The 15,497-nt window shown below is 35.0% G+C and overlaps 1 protein-coding gene across 3 annotated transcripts in view; it reads right to left on the bottom strand.

Annotated features, from left to right (window-relative positions):
- Positions 1-15,497, bottom strand: part of LOC148657466 (cadherin-7-like) — a 66,510-nt gene that overhangs the window by 9,329 nt on the left and 41,684 nt on the right. For all 3 annotated transcript variants that reach the window (XM_088643764.1, XM_088643765.1, XM_088643766.1), the window contains 5 exons: positions 12,709-12,962; positions 7,326-7,462; positions 6,612-6,733; positions 5,327-5,444; positions 4,253-4,504 (listed from right to left, as the gene is read on the bottom strand). In XM_088643764.1, the coding sequence (XP_088499890.1) occupies positions 4,253-4,504; positions 5,327-5,444; positions 6,612-6,733; positions 7,326-7,462; positions 12,709-12,962 (883 nt within the window). The remainder of the gene's footprint in view (positions 1-4,252; positions 4,505-5,326; positions 5,445-6,611; positions 6,734-7,325; positions 7,463-12,708; positions 12,963-15,497) is intronic.

Genomic DNA, 15,497 nt, shown 5'->3' with positions numbered 1-15,497 from the left:
TGTACTGCGGTGTCTGTACCGCGCACTTTGAATGGCTGCATCTGTATATTCATAGTACTTACTAGAGACATTACTACAAATATATACATATATAGTATAGTTTTATCACAATTGCTCAGAAATGTTTTCATAATAAATTAAAAAAAAAACATACATAATTGATCAATTGTCATTGATGAGTAGGACAACATAATATTTTCCTTGTCAATTGACACCCGAAGAAGGCTTCACAGCTGAAACATTGTGTTTTCTTTCTTCTCGTTTCAACATGGAATAAATCTATTACTTGTTCCTTTACACACAATTATGTAATATATGTGTGCAATATAAACAAATAATGGTTTATTAAATACATATATGTTCAGATGTTATATTCTTATATCCCTATACAGATATACAGTAAATGTATTTGTACAAATGCATCATAGAGCTCACCCTGTGCTTTGGGCAATTGCCTTTACTGGTTAAACCACTTGGGAAGCCCAGTAAGAGTAATGCAATAGTTGAACTGGAAATTAAATAGAATTGTACAGTAACTCCATAGAATCAATTCACCCTGTCTGCATGAAAGTCTGTATTTTATTATATACAGTATAAATAATAAAGTTGATCTTGGCACAGAGTAAATCAATCACATTTTTTCAAACCAGATTTCTGACCCCATGAGTCTTGTTGTACCTACAGAACCCTGCAGGTCCCAGATTTAGTTTAATACAAATATTAAGGAAATGTTAAAGAAAGTATATCATGCATATTTTGAGCTCCACACAAGGTTTAAACACCTGTGGCGTAAAGATAAAAAATACTATTCTTCTCCCTAACTTTTTGTTCTATCCCTACTTTTAATCTACAATGAGACCTACAGTATAATCTAAGGCACAGATCTTTCTTTTCACTTGCCACAACAGCTTAAAAAGTTATTTTACACAGATGTGTACTATTTTCCAGAACGTCTTGGTAGTGTGAGTGAGGAACAAAGAGAAATTGTCACGGAAGCCAGAGGCTACTCGTGGAGAGAGACACCAGTGAGACGAGAAGATCCTATGCGAAGCGCCAGGAACCCCCTTGTTCGCTCCGGGCTCAACTTATCGGACATAAGCCTCAGGTAGAGGACGTGGGGAAACCTGGTAATGCAAGCCTCTTGACAACCAATCCCAATTGAGTGAGGAGGAAAGGAAAGACCGGAAATAAATAACAAACCTCCACCAGGTGCACCCCAAGCAAATGAACAGGCACAGGGAAGCAAGAAACAGGACAAAAAGGTGGAGCATCCTCTAGGGGTAGGAAGAGACTTGTGACAGTACCCTCCCACACACACCTTCAAGGGTGGCTCCGGACGCCCAAAAAATAATAAGCTGCACAGCACTGGGGGGAGGAAAAAGGAAACCTCTGTGAATGCATGTCTGAGAGCTAACCCCCTCATCCAGCATAAACCTTTATTAGTAGAGGGAGGGGGAGGTGGGCGGGGCTCATGAGGACAAAGACAAAAACCAGATAAAACATGTAAAAAATAACGTACAACCGATAAAACCGCGGAATCCATGGGGACAAACAATACATAAAAAGACCAGGGAGACAGGGAACCAGAAGCCATGTAGGCCAGGGAACCAGAAGCTGGGTAGGCCAGGGAATCAGAAGCCAGAGAGGCCAGGAAACCAGAAAAAAAAGACCAGGGAGAAAGGGAAACAGAGGCTAGGGAAGGCAGGAAACCAGAAGCCAGGGAGGCCAGACTCGCACACAGGGTCCAGTGCAGGCTTGGCATTCTGTCACAGAAGCCGGAGGCTAGCCATGGAGTGAGACTGGCAAGACTTAAAGACCCAATGCGAAGAAGCAGGGGGTTCACACCAGGCTCAAGGTCTCGGGCAGAGTCGGGGACAAACCCTTAGGTAGCGGATGTGGGGCGACCTGGTGAGGTGTGCCTCTGGACAACCGATCCCAATGCCGAGTGAGGAGGATAGGACAGACCGGAAAAAAATAGCACACCTCCACCAGACACACCGGAAGCACATGAACAGGCACAGGGAACCAAGGAACAAGACAGAAAGGTAGAGCAACCTATATGGCTTTAAAGATGGTCATAACAGAAATGTTTGAACAGGATATCAAGATTATGAAAAAAAGAAGGTGGGATGTCAAAATGATGACAGACTTCTGCTAGTCCCTTAAGTGAAAAAGCTTGATTACAGCACAATAAATTGACAAGGACAATAGTATGTTGTCCTACTCATCAATCACAATTGATCAATTACAGTATGTATGAATCAGGGTTTTGAATTTATGATGAAAACACTTCTGAGCAATGGTGACAATATTATAATATATATTTATATATTTGCAGTTTTGAAAATGTGTCTAGTAAATACTATGAATATATCTAAAAAGCTCTGATGGGATATATGAAAATGGGTGTGAAAATTAAAATTAGCAAAGTAAACTAAATTCTGAAAAGCTGTTTCTGACAAATTACATGTAAAATGTTGCTTCCTTGTTCAATAAACTGTTTTTAGTTCTTCTATTTGCTTTAGCAAAAAAGTACCAATTCAACTCACAGCTTGGGAGTTAGACCTGAGAATTTGGATGGCTATTATTTATCTCCTTTATTTACATAAACTCTTTCATAGAGTTCACAAAATGTTCAGAGACATGATGAGCATTCTAGCATTGGCTAAGCATGAACATCTTGATATTTTTAAGCCTGTTTTTATGTTTTTATAATGAAAGTTGCTGTTGGCTGAGGATGAAAAGCAAACTTTACTGTACATTACACAAATTCCATCTGCTTAAAAATTGTAACACCAAGTATGAGGAACTTTTCTTCGTATTCTACCCTGTTTGTACAAGTGTATGGATCATCTCTTGGAGTTTATATGTGTCTGAACTTTAAATGTGAAACTAATTATCAACATTCATCAATGCCCTCATAGAACAATGGAAACCTACACACTTTTATTAGTGGTTTGGCAAAATGGTAAAATAACATTATTCTGCATATTATTCTTAATATATATATTTGCATCTTGGGATTTGACCAGGAACATTTATCTAACATGAGAACTGTAACAGGCTAATTGAATATTGAATAACTCAGTTGCCATACTGAGATCTTGCTTGGTCTTCAACAGCTGGGTTTAGCTGCAACAGTTTAGCTATTTTCTAATGTTACCCTAGACTGTGACTTTTGGTATTTGTCTGCTATGTCAGGAGTTTCTCATTAGTGAATTGGGCATATGACTGAAGTACTTTGTTTATTTATAGTAAGTGTTTAAATTACACATTTCCATTTTACTTTTGATCACTTGGTTATCAGTTCTAAATATTCTATAAGTGTCATAATAATTGTAAAAATGGCATTTGTTTTTAAAAATATGAAGAAATCTCAATGCTATTTTTTTATTTTTTTCATATTGTTGTATGTTATACATAACTGTTTTGTCCCGTAAAACATGTCTTCTTAATTGCATTTTTTGGTCTTTAGACAATTATCTTTGAGTTTATGTGGAAACAAAGTTTATTTGTAGTGTATACAATTAAATGGAAGCTTAGAACACCTGCATAAGACTCCGGTAGGAGAGTTGTTAACCTGAATAACACAATTTATTTTTAATTATATAAAGAGAATGGAAAATACTGTACATACAATTTTAAAGCAAAAAAATCCAATCATAAAAAAGATATATCTTGGTTACATCCACAAACTGTCAGTCCATGCATGTTGTTCATTAAAAAGCACTTCATTCATTGCAAATCCTACAGTAAGTATTTTAGCCATACTGTATGTTTGGCATGGTAATCTGGACAGATAGAGTTCCAAGCACAGTTCAAATCATTTTACACATGCTTTTCATTCTTTGTCAATTTCCTCCTCTAATGTTTTAAATAAGTCCAAACCACTATTGTTTCATAGGATGTACAGTAAATCCTAGGAGAGAGACAACCATATTTTGCTTATCCTTCTCATACATCTGACTGTTGTATTTTACCTCAGCTATAGCCTTGCTTTCAAACCTTTTGATAAACTTCCTCATGTCTGTTAGAATAAACAATATTACAAGCCTCAGGTTAGATTTTTTGTTAGATAATGATAGAATTCATTCTTGTATTTTTCCTGACATGGGATCAAATCTTGTTTTCAAAATTTTGCACAAAACCATTTTGCCATGATTCCAAATTTTGCACAAACCTTTCACTCTGTAAAAATGAACTAATGTTATAAAATTCTGGGCACAAATTAAAGAAGGAGTTATCAACTTACCTACTATAATCAGCAGACATGATGAAATTGCAATTAGGGTCTCAATGCTAAGGCCAATGGACAGGGCAAAAGCCTCCACACCATTAGATCGGCAATTGCCATCTGGGTAGCAGCTGCATACTTCGATTGTGAGGGTTGTGGTGCTAGTGAGTGCTGGGGTGCCATTGTCAACAATAACGATAGGCAGGTAATAATATGCCCTCTCCTTTCTGCTAAAACTGCTTCTTCTCGTTAGAACCCCAGCAGTGTTATCTGAAACAATCAACAGGAAGTGATCACATAAGACTTCCGCTTATGCAGGTGCAGGAAATAAAATAAGAACCAAAAAAACATATTTGGTAAGAGTTCATTAAAGATAGAGGGTAATGCATGATATCTATCCAAGACACTACTTGTTCAAAGTAGTTAACCATAGGAGAATAAAGTAAACAGGAACATGTTCATTATTTAGTAAATAATTTTACACATTTTTATTTTTTTCAATTTCCATCTAAACTGAACAAACTCCATGTGAAAACTGAAAATTAAGAATATTGAAACTATGTTAAATATATTGATGATGTGGTTTTACATATTAAATATTAGTAATTATTTTTAAAAATGTCTGAGCATTTCTTTTTCATTTGGAGGTTGTATGTTACAATGTATATAAAGGTAAATAAATTCTGATTTAATGTGTGATTTCAGGCTGTTATGTGTTACTTTGGAAAGGATCTGTAAACTTTCTGTAGGCATTGTATTGTATATTTGTTAGATGGTCAGTGGCCTTTATACAGAAATTTTAAAATAGACAATTAGTATACAATGAACATGGTTAAAATAGCAGCATAAAATACTGTATATTTGTATTTCTGTGTAGTTCCTATATGTATTCCAATCTTTGGGGCATTGAAGAATGTGTGGCCTGTGCTTATCTTTATCTATTCCATTCTTTTCCACAGTACTGTTAACGTTCTCTTGAATTCATGTGTTAATCGTCTTCAGATAATATGCAGTATATTTAGTGCTTTTTTAGGTTCTTTTTAAAATGGTAAAAAGTTCAATTAATATTGAATACATTTTACTGTACTCTACCTTGATTATCCCTTAATGTGAAATTGGGGTTGATGTGTTTTTCGGAAACCAAAGAAAAATAGAAATGGTGACCTTCTTCTGGATCATCTTTATCCACTGCACTTATTCGTTGTATCATCTTTGAAAGGAGCAGAAGTAAGTATTAATTTAATAAATAATATCTATATAAAAATCCAAACCAATATGAAACCTTACTACTTATAATGCAGTTATTTTCTCATTTGTCTTCAACATTGTTCCTTTGAAATAATCACCTAATTTTATTTTTGTATGTTTTTGATAAATAAAATAGTAAGTTAATATAATATTGTGTTTAATTAAACCACTGTACTTAAACACATTCTTTCTCAGACCTCTAAAATACACTACATACATTATAAATTACTACATAATTATAAACTACTACATACATTACTCATACATTATAAAATATCATACATTCTATAAGACTTTTTATAATATAAACATTATATAAGTAGTTCAGGTGGGTAGCAGCATCAGCATGCATAGGATGCAAAGGAACAAGTAATAGGATTATTCCATGCTGAAAAGAGAATAAAGAAAACACAATGTTTCATCTGTGGAGCCTTCTTTGGGTGTGAAAAAGACAGGGCAGACAGATTAAATAGTACAAAAGCTGGGAGAGTGGAGGAGGCAGTAGCAGGGGAGAGGCAGAGAGGCCAATCAGGTGGTGCAAAGTGGAGAGGGGTGAAGAAAGGTGTGAAGTCGAAACCTGCATGTGAATAGAGAAGATTACACAAAAATAAGTCTGTTATTGAGAAAAAGGGGAAGGTGTGAACCAAGAGAAACCCTTCCTTGAGAACAGAGACAGAGAGATCAGTGTGATCATGGCCGTCAGAGGTGAAATGATAAACTATGGGCTTGGAGAAATCTTTAATCTATACAGCCCTAACATGTTCTCTGAAGCGGTCTCCTAGTCTCCTTCTGGTTTCCCCAACGTAGATAGCTATTATATAATACACCATCGTGAATTACTAAAACTTCCATTAATCCCCCTGGTTTTGCTTATAGTTGGCTTATACTGTACAATTCAAACATTCCATTCAAGCCACATGAATACCTTAGTCAAAAAGAAATACATTATATTGCACAATGAAATAATGATTTGAACATTGCCATTTTTTTTTGTTCTTTGCACCTTGTAAAACTAAAACGTTTCAATAAAAATTGTACTAGACATACAATGTAACAGCAGAAAATAGGAAGAAATCTTCCTCTGGATACTTTGCATCAGCTTAAAAGTATGCGAATGCAAAATGCTTACCTCTCCCGATTGTGTTCCTTCACATACATAAGGTGTATACTGTTTGGAGAATTGTGGGGCATTATCATTAACATCCATAACCTGTATGGTTATCTGCGCTTTAGAAAATAAATAATTTTCTCCTGGAAAAGAGATACATCGAAATTAGTAATGTGATATTTGAAATCATAGTCAAGGATTCCATTGGTTTAGTATAAATGAATGTCTGACAGCTTAGCTCTCAGAGCTTTTTAACTTTTCAGATGAAGCGACAGTACATCTTTCTTTAAACCAATGGAAATGTCAAAATACTGTGAATTACAGCATATGATTTAGTATTTTCAGTTACTTAAACTCTTGCTCAATTGAACATGAAAGATTAATTCTTATGAAATCATTGCTTGTCTGAATATGACTAAGGAAGGCAGAAGCTGTACTGAATGTACAATTTAGTAAAATGCTGTATGTGAGATACTTAAGGGCAGATAACTGCTGTAGTAGTGTTTATTGCTTTTTTATTTAAATGCCATTTCATATACTTTTATTAATCTCAAACTAAATATGTAGCTTGCTGATCTGCATTTAAATAGTTTTCTCTTTAGTTGTTTTGTTAAAAGAAGAACAATTTGTATTTTATATCACATGCTAATATCACAGTAAGCGCATATGCAGATATACTAAACACAATATATTTATTTAAATACCAAAGTTTTTGTTATTAGACTGTACACTTACGTGTCTCTCTGGCAGAAACAGTTAAATTGTGCCAATGAGCTGTCTCCCGATCCAAGGGTTTTGCAATGGTAATGGTTCCATTATATTGATCAATACTGAACATTTTGTTCATATTTGTTCTTTCATCAAAGTAATACCTTAAAAATGACAACATGAAGCCACTGAATACTTGAAAAGCTATTCAGGACCATACAATCATATTTTTTTATGTTATCCCATTAAATGCATAGTGGTCACAGAGCTTTAGAAGTAAAAAAAAACTGCAAACAGTCTAGAATATATTTTATGTAACCGGCAGGTTACTATTGTCCTTTACACTGTAGTTTATTTGTTTTTTTATTTTGTACTTTTCAAGGCTTGTGCAGACAAAGTACGTTCTCTAAAAAAGGACAAAAGATTGTTCCAATATTTTTCTGTCCCCCGGTCCATACTCCTTTTCATACTCATCTCAAAGTTCCTCTCAGTTTCCTTTTATCTTGACTGGAGATATTTAGTCCCTTTAACACATGTACTGTACATATAACATTCTCCTCAAGACATAATTAATAAGCCAGGAGCCATATCACCCTGCAACGTACAACTGGCAGCCCACTGAAGCTAAGCAGGTGTGAGCCTGGTCAGTACCTGGATGGGAGACCTCCTGGGAAAAACTAAGGTTGCTGCTGGAAGACGTGTTAGTGGGGCCAGCAGGGGGGGCTCACCCTGCAGTCTATGTGGGTCCTAATGCCCCAGTATAGTGACGGAGACACTATAATGTAAACTGGTGCCATCCTTCGGATGAGGCGTAAAACCAAGGTCCTGACTCTGTGGTCATTAAAAATCCCAGGATGTTTCTCGAAAAGAGTAGGGGTGTAACCCCGGCATCCTGGCCAAATTTCCCAGAACGCTTACCACACATCTGCTCTCCTCCACACTAATAGCTGATGTGTGGTGAGCGTTCTGGTACACTATGGTGGAGTGGAGTATGGTGGAGTGGAGTGTCCACTCAAAGTATATACAGATGCAGCCATTCAAAGTGCGCGGTACAGACACGTACCAGAGGTAATTGGCTACGGTGTCGGGCATTGTGACGCACGATGACGTGCGGATCCACGGTACATGATTGGTTGACTGACAGGGGCACTTGTGGTCCGTTGGTCTGTCGTAGAAAGATTTACAGTAAACGTCTTTACTGTGCCCGTTGTAGTATTGAATATTTATATGGAATTTTACCACTGAAGGGAAATCTTAGTAGCTGAGCATAAAAAGAATAGGAGCATATTGTAACGCGTGTGAAGGCCATAAACGATATTAATTTTGGAACATAAACATACAGTATATGGCTGGTCTTATACTTTAAAGAAAAAATACACACCAGTATTCCATTTCTCCCTAAACATTTTAAGCATTGAAGTCTTTAACTAAATACCGGAGTCAACAAGCATACTTTTAGAATTTGATTAAAAGGGAATATAATATGGAATCGCGTATCTAAAGAAATTAATAACAATATAATTATATTCATGGTTTGCTATACATACTGTACCAGGAAGATGATTTCTTTCTATTCGAAACGTGTATTTTAAAAGTTTAAGAAGTAAAAACCTTACAGCTTACACAGATTTCTAAACTGATCAGGATCGTTATCTTTGTCTTATCCATAATAATGTTCACCGCTCTGTCCACAAATTAATAATAAACTTTATTTTATATAGCGTTTTAAACGAATAAGTAATTAGATTGCTCATAAACTTAATTGCTTTTTCTACATAAACACAGCGTGATTGCTCTCTGAAAATGCTTTTTCTTTTTATTTAGGCTCAGATTTCAACTATAGATCGTATTATTATAAACTTTCTTGGAAAAATGTCTTTTATGTAAACCATGTTTGCTATTAATTAATTTAGGGCTAGAATATGTTCATTGTCTTCCAATCGAGTCGAGTTGACATTAGAAGCTTGCCACGCCCGGACTGTCACACCAACGCATTAGCATGTTAAAGCGATTTCATTGAGGAGCCTAGCTTTCTTAACTAGTAAGTACTGAACTTCCTTGCCTTTGGATGGGGAGGTGTCTTTCGCTGGAAATCTCGCCCCCTTCTACTTTGAAAATACCTGTGAAACCGGTTTAATTCGTCACAGCCAGCACTCCCGCAGAGAGGGGGGTTGTACTCGTTAATGTCTTAGCCGGAGCACATCATTATATCTAATTTTGTATTTCTATAAAAAAATCCCAGCTTAACACTATTGCTGTTGTTTTTATCCTGTAAAGCGCTTTGAGGAGCACAGCTTTCTCACCACTTAGATTACTTTTTGATACCATCCTTACACAAAGCAGAAACTTATTGTATTTTCCGATGACATACAAGTGGAAAGATTACAGATTGTAATTGTCTTTTTTCTGAACCAGGGAAAATCTGATCATGTTTCTCTATAACAATAATACAAAACTTTATTTTACATATCACCTTTAAAAGTGGCATCTCAAAGCAATACAGTAGATGTAAACCACAGATTACACAGTAAATAACCAGACAAATGCAAACGCGTTTTTAATAAAATGCTTTTATTCATTCAGCATAGAGGGAGCGTAAAACCTGGGCGTTATAGCTGTTCCTTTTTCTGATCTGATCCTTTTTCTCACCTGTCCGGTTCTTTGTTTTCCTAATTTGCTGATTATGCCTTCTGCGATCCACTCCTGCCCTCACACCTAAAGAAGACTATATTAAATTTCTTTGCGCGGTCCATTGTGCAATTAACCCTTGTATGTGCTGTCCTTAAGGTGATATCACATAAAGGTGATATGTAAAATAATGTTTATATTATTGTTATAGAGAAACATGATCAGATTTTCCCCGGTTCAGAAAAAAATATCTAAAGTATACTAGTTTGTCACCATTATACTTTTAATACAGTCTTTGCTGTGCTCTAGAGGATCCTTGTGATATTTCGAGCTCTGATTGAATAAGTGTCGCAGTTTGAATAAATTTCGTAGTTGGAAATTATGAAACGTTCTGTTAAAAGCAAGGGAGTTTTTATGTCCATTGAAGTTTTTTTGCAACATGAATATAATTATATCGTTATTAATTTCTTGAGATACGCGATTCCATATTATATTCCCTTTTAATCAAATTCTAAAAGTATGCTTGTTGACGCCGGTATCACGTTAGTTAAAGACTTCGATGCTTAAAATGTTTAGGGAGAAATGGAATACTGGTGTGTATGTTTTCTTTAAAGTACCGAGACCAGCCATATACTGTATGTTTAAGTTCCAAAATTAATATCGTTTATGGCCTTCACACGCGTTATAGTATGCTCCTATTCTTTTTATGCTCAGACACTAAGATTTCCCTTCAGTGGTAAAATTCCATATAAATATTCAATACTTAAACGGGCACAGTTAAGACATTAAATATACATATACATACTGTATACAGTACAGTTTGCATACAGTAATATGTTTATGTTCCTAAATCAATCTCTTTTATGAGCATGTGAAAGGCATGGTGAATCGATTCTCAAAAATTACTGTACTTTGCATGATTGGAAACAAATGCGTGATTGCGAAATGCTGTGGTGTTACTTTTACAAAGACGGTCAATGAAAAAAAGAATGTGGACCAGGGCAATACTTTGAGTTTACAGCTTGTCCAAGGTCATTCATTATTAATACTATTAGTAATATCTTCGTTAAAGACTTTGATGGCGACAGCTCAAACATGAGAGGTTGAGCTTTATTAGCTCCACCTTGCGGAAATTCCGGATACTATTATTTTGCTTGCGGTATTATAGGAGAATTTACGGTAACTAGCGGTATTTACCGGTAACTCGCGGTAGACTGCGTACAGCGCACCGGAAAATAATGCGGTATCGCCCGCGTATTTTGAATGGCTGCATCTGTAAGTGTAAGCAATTATTTATTATTATTATTATTATTATTATTATTATTATTATTATTATTCATTATTGTTACTCTTCTTTATGGACTTAAAAAAGGTCAAGATACATGACAAATATAATGAACATTGTGATCCACTCAGGAAGCAAAAGAAAGCACTATACAAGCACATGGGGGGATACAAAAGCTCAGAAAAAGCCTGTTCTAGAGGGATAGGAAGAGCACAGGTCAATAATAAGAAAGAAAAACTTAAAAATAAATCATATTCAGACTTAAATTATTATAGCTCAATCATACTCAAAATGTAAGGAACAGAAAGGAAAATGGGGAACATCAGGCATGTGTTCCTCCCATATGAGGAAATTGAAAGCAATAGGACTCCAAAAAAATATAGGCACAAGGAACAAAAACAGTTTCATTTGAAAGAGTGCAACCTCTTAATAAACAAATGTAAGCAGTGGCGTACCACAGGGGTTCAGATAAGACCTGTTGCTCTTCCTGATTTATATTAATGATTAACAAAGTAGACTGAGAAACAATTTGGATTAAATACGGAATATAAAATCCTAAGTGGTGTATTGTATAAACTGTATACAGTAAGTCAACTCAGTAGACTGAAGTAGCAATAAAAGGGCCTTGACAATATGGGGACACAAATGAGAAAAAAGTTCAGAATTCAGACATGAAAATAGGAAATTATTTTTTCACAAATACTTGTGTCTGGAATAGGCTCCCAGCGAGGTGGTTGAAGCCCACACTCCTTTAAGAAATAGCTGGATAAAAGTTAACATTTATTTAGATTTAAACTACCAGAAGAGCAAAATGGGCCTTATAGCCTCATCTAGATTGCCAATTTTCTTCTGTTCTCGCGGTTCAACTATAAAGGCAGTTATTAAGACACGTTGGGGTTTAGTTTTATGAGACATTTCAATTTTGTAAGGGAATGCAAATTAAATATTACCAAGCGTGATTCATACTTCATATGCATTGAGAAGAAAAAATAGATGGCTCTTGTCACCACCTAGTTAAATGTTTCCCTTTGCACTGTGTACTACATACACCTGCTAGAAAATAAAATAATATGCAAAGGTGGATACAGGCAGACCCACACATTATTTCCATCTTCATTCGTTATTTAATTTTATTTATGCACTTTTTACCCCATGAACAGTGTTTTGTGATAAGACTCATACACTAGATGGAAAAAGCAATAAATACAAAGCATGTATGTTTTATTCAGTAGGTTTCATTTCACGGTGAAGTAATATAAGATAAATGTAACGAAGTATTGGGCACTGGGAAAGTTGAAAGGTAACTGGATGCATAAAGCTGCTGACACAATTTAAAATAAATCATTTTCATTCCCCTGTGGTTACTGTTTCATAATATAACCTGAATTATTGTATACTGAAGTGCTGATATGATGTTATTTATAGAGAACACACTTCTAAACATGTCACCAGGGTAAGGTTTTGTGTTTATTGAAAGTCAAGTTAAAGTTAGCCTACCTAACAGGATTATTGGCTGCATCTCTGTCGTATGCATTCACTCTGCCAATGGCTGTTCCAACAGCTGTATTTTCCAGGATTTCCCAAAAATACTCATGAGGAAAAAATAGAGGAGGCTCATCCACATTTTCAACAGTTACCTTCACAGTGGTTTTGTCTCTGAATTGGTTGAAGGTGAGAAACCGTGTATCGATGTAGGCATTGATTGCCTCCACAGATATGGTGAACCGTCTTCTATTTTCATAATCTAAGGCCTTAAACAAAAAAACAACAACATATATATATACTTTTATGACTATTTTGTTCATTTATTAAAGACAAGGACACTTACAGTAGAAAGCATAAAAATCATTAATTACATAGTTGCAGAAATGGGCAACTCCAGTGCCAGGATATGGCCTGGGTGCTCTAGATTATCTAAGTGAACTAATTACTTCAGTTGGAAAGCATTTTTTATGGTTTTAATTTGTACCTCAAGGACTGCAGTTCCTTATCTGTTCACTAAAATATGCTCCACAAATGAATTGTAGAACAATTTTAGTACATTTTATTTTATTTTATTTTTATTTTGTGAGATGTTAAGAATTACAGCTTTGAGGCAGTACAACATTTTGACTTCTTGAACACAAAATAAAAGGACTGGAAATTATTTTTTAGTTCTTTAATCACCACATTTCATTTCATAGATTCCATTTTTTTTCTGGAATAGTCCACTTTGTTGTACTTAGAACTTATTAATGTGGTGTGAGATACAGTATGTTTGTTTTTCTAAAAAGCATTTGAACCCCATGATTTCTAAAAGTGTATTTTTCAGAAAATAAATCATATTTAATATCATATTTAATAAATCATATTTAATATCTCTATTGAATTTCTCAAAATTTCTAAGTTTACACTTTTCAAATTAATAGCAGAAAATCATAAGCGAATTTAGTTTTTTGATGTTCATGGTGTACTCATACATTAAAAGTATTCATGGGTACACCAGGAATTCAGATGAAAAATCCTGGGAGAGGAAATGAAACTGCTTTTAGATCTTTATAGTTACACAACTGTTTGTGCTACCATACTAGCCTCCAACATCGAAGTAAACAAAGTTATTGTTATTATTATTGATTGCTTTCTTGTTAAAACAATTGTTAAATAAGTCTTGATTGAGTATCATCAATATATATATTCATATTTTTTCCAAAATGTAATTATTTTACATTTTCACACTCTCACAAATACAATAACTTGTTTTCCAAATGTTTTTTAATCTAATTTTTAGAAAAAAAAGTGTCTAGATGAATTTAAGTCTTTATTTTTGACATAAAGCTTCTTATTTAAGTATTTATTCAATTATAGTCATAGATTGTACTAAAAACTCAACATTTCATATGATAACAATCACAGTGCAGCATTTTAAATGTATTCTTACTTTTTTATCTCAGGGCAAATGATGGGAAATAAATCTGTGATCATTAGTGATTGAAACATTTTAAGCTGTGTCCTTTGCACCCTTGTACAGTAGCAGTGTTATTTTCTTCATTTCTATTTCACTTTAACACAATATAAATAACACTTTTTGATTTACTTAGTTGAGATAGTGGGGATTCATTCACATCTATGAAAATATTCCTATTCTTCCCTTTATTTTTTACATGTGTGATCAATAACTTTGTCCTGTTTAAACGCCATCTACAATCAAAGAATTTCTCATCAAAGTAAGTCAGCTTGGATAAAAGTGTCAGTCAGTAAATTTAATATCCAGCCGTTCATTCATTTTCTAAACCACTTTATGCAGTATAGGGTCAGGGGGAGCCTGGGTCTAACCCAGTAAGCAAAGGGGGCAAGGATACACCCTGAACAAGATGCCAGTCCATCACAGGGCACAAACCAGACACAAACACACACACTCACACCATGGCCAACTTTCTTAGAAGCCAATTAACCTACGAGTACATCTTTGCACAGTGGAAGAAAAAATGAAGAGGAAACCCACTATGTATACAGTAATACACAGGGGGATGGTTGTGAATAAATTAAATAAAATAAGGCAAAGAGGTTATTCCTGATGCCTGCTTGTGTTGCAGCAAGTATATACAATATAGAAACATCTTTCCTCGATAGTCAGGAAATGCCAAGTTTAGTTTATGTATTCTTTAATACTGGGACTGCATGGTTTCAGAGTAAATGAACTGGCAATAGCGTAGATGTTTCTGCTTACTATTTACAAAACTACTAAACATACATTGACTATTATCAGTAAATAAATGACAGTACCTGCCCTGTGTATGCTGGTTTACAGAACCAAGCCTTAGTCACCCAGGTGATTCAGTGAGAGCAGACAGATCCTAACATGTTCCTAATGAGATACAGTTCAGTAAATGGAAAGTAAAACCATTCTTACAAAGTAAAATACTCTGTAACCAGAAATAAGTTCTCTTTCTCCAGTGAATACCAGAAAAATGGGAATACATATTTCCACAAACATAAAGAATGCAAAATAAAGCACCTCATTCTAAATTTAAATTCAGTCTATTCAGATCCTAAATACTTTTTGTGCTTCAAGAAGTCTGACCTGTAAGAAATCACAGTGTAGCCTGTGAAAGATGACACCCCCTCACAGCGGGCCTCTATACTGTGCCCTACTATATCTGGGTTATACTGTGGTAGATAGATTACTGAACCTGCTCCTATATACTGTTTCTTGATCCAGCCATTCATCTCTTGGTTGGTGATTCTGTCTCTATATTAGGGCATAATTCACACAACTCTGCCTATTCATATCTGAAAAAAGTGATTCA

Source organism: Lepisosteus platostomus, chromosome 8, assembly GCF_059453375.1.
Source record: "Lepisosteus platostomus isolate fLepPlt1 chromosome 8, fLepPlt1.hap1, whole genome shotgun sequence".
Taxonomy (NCBI): domain Eukaryota; kingdom Metazoa; phylum Chordata; class Actinopteri; order Semionotiformes; family Lepisosteidae; genus Lepisosteus; species Lepisosteus platostomus.
This window is presented reverse-complemented; position numbering and strand designations above follow the sequence as displayed.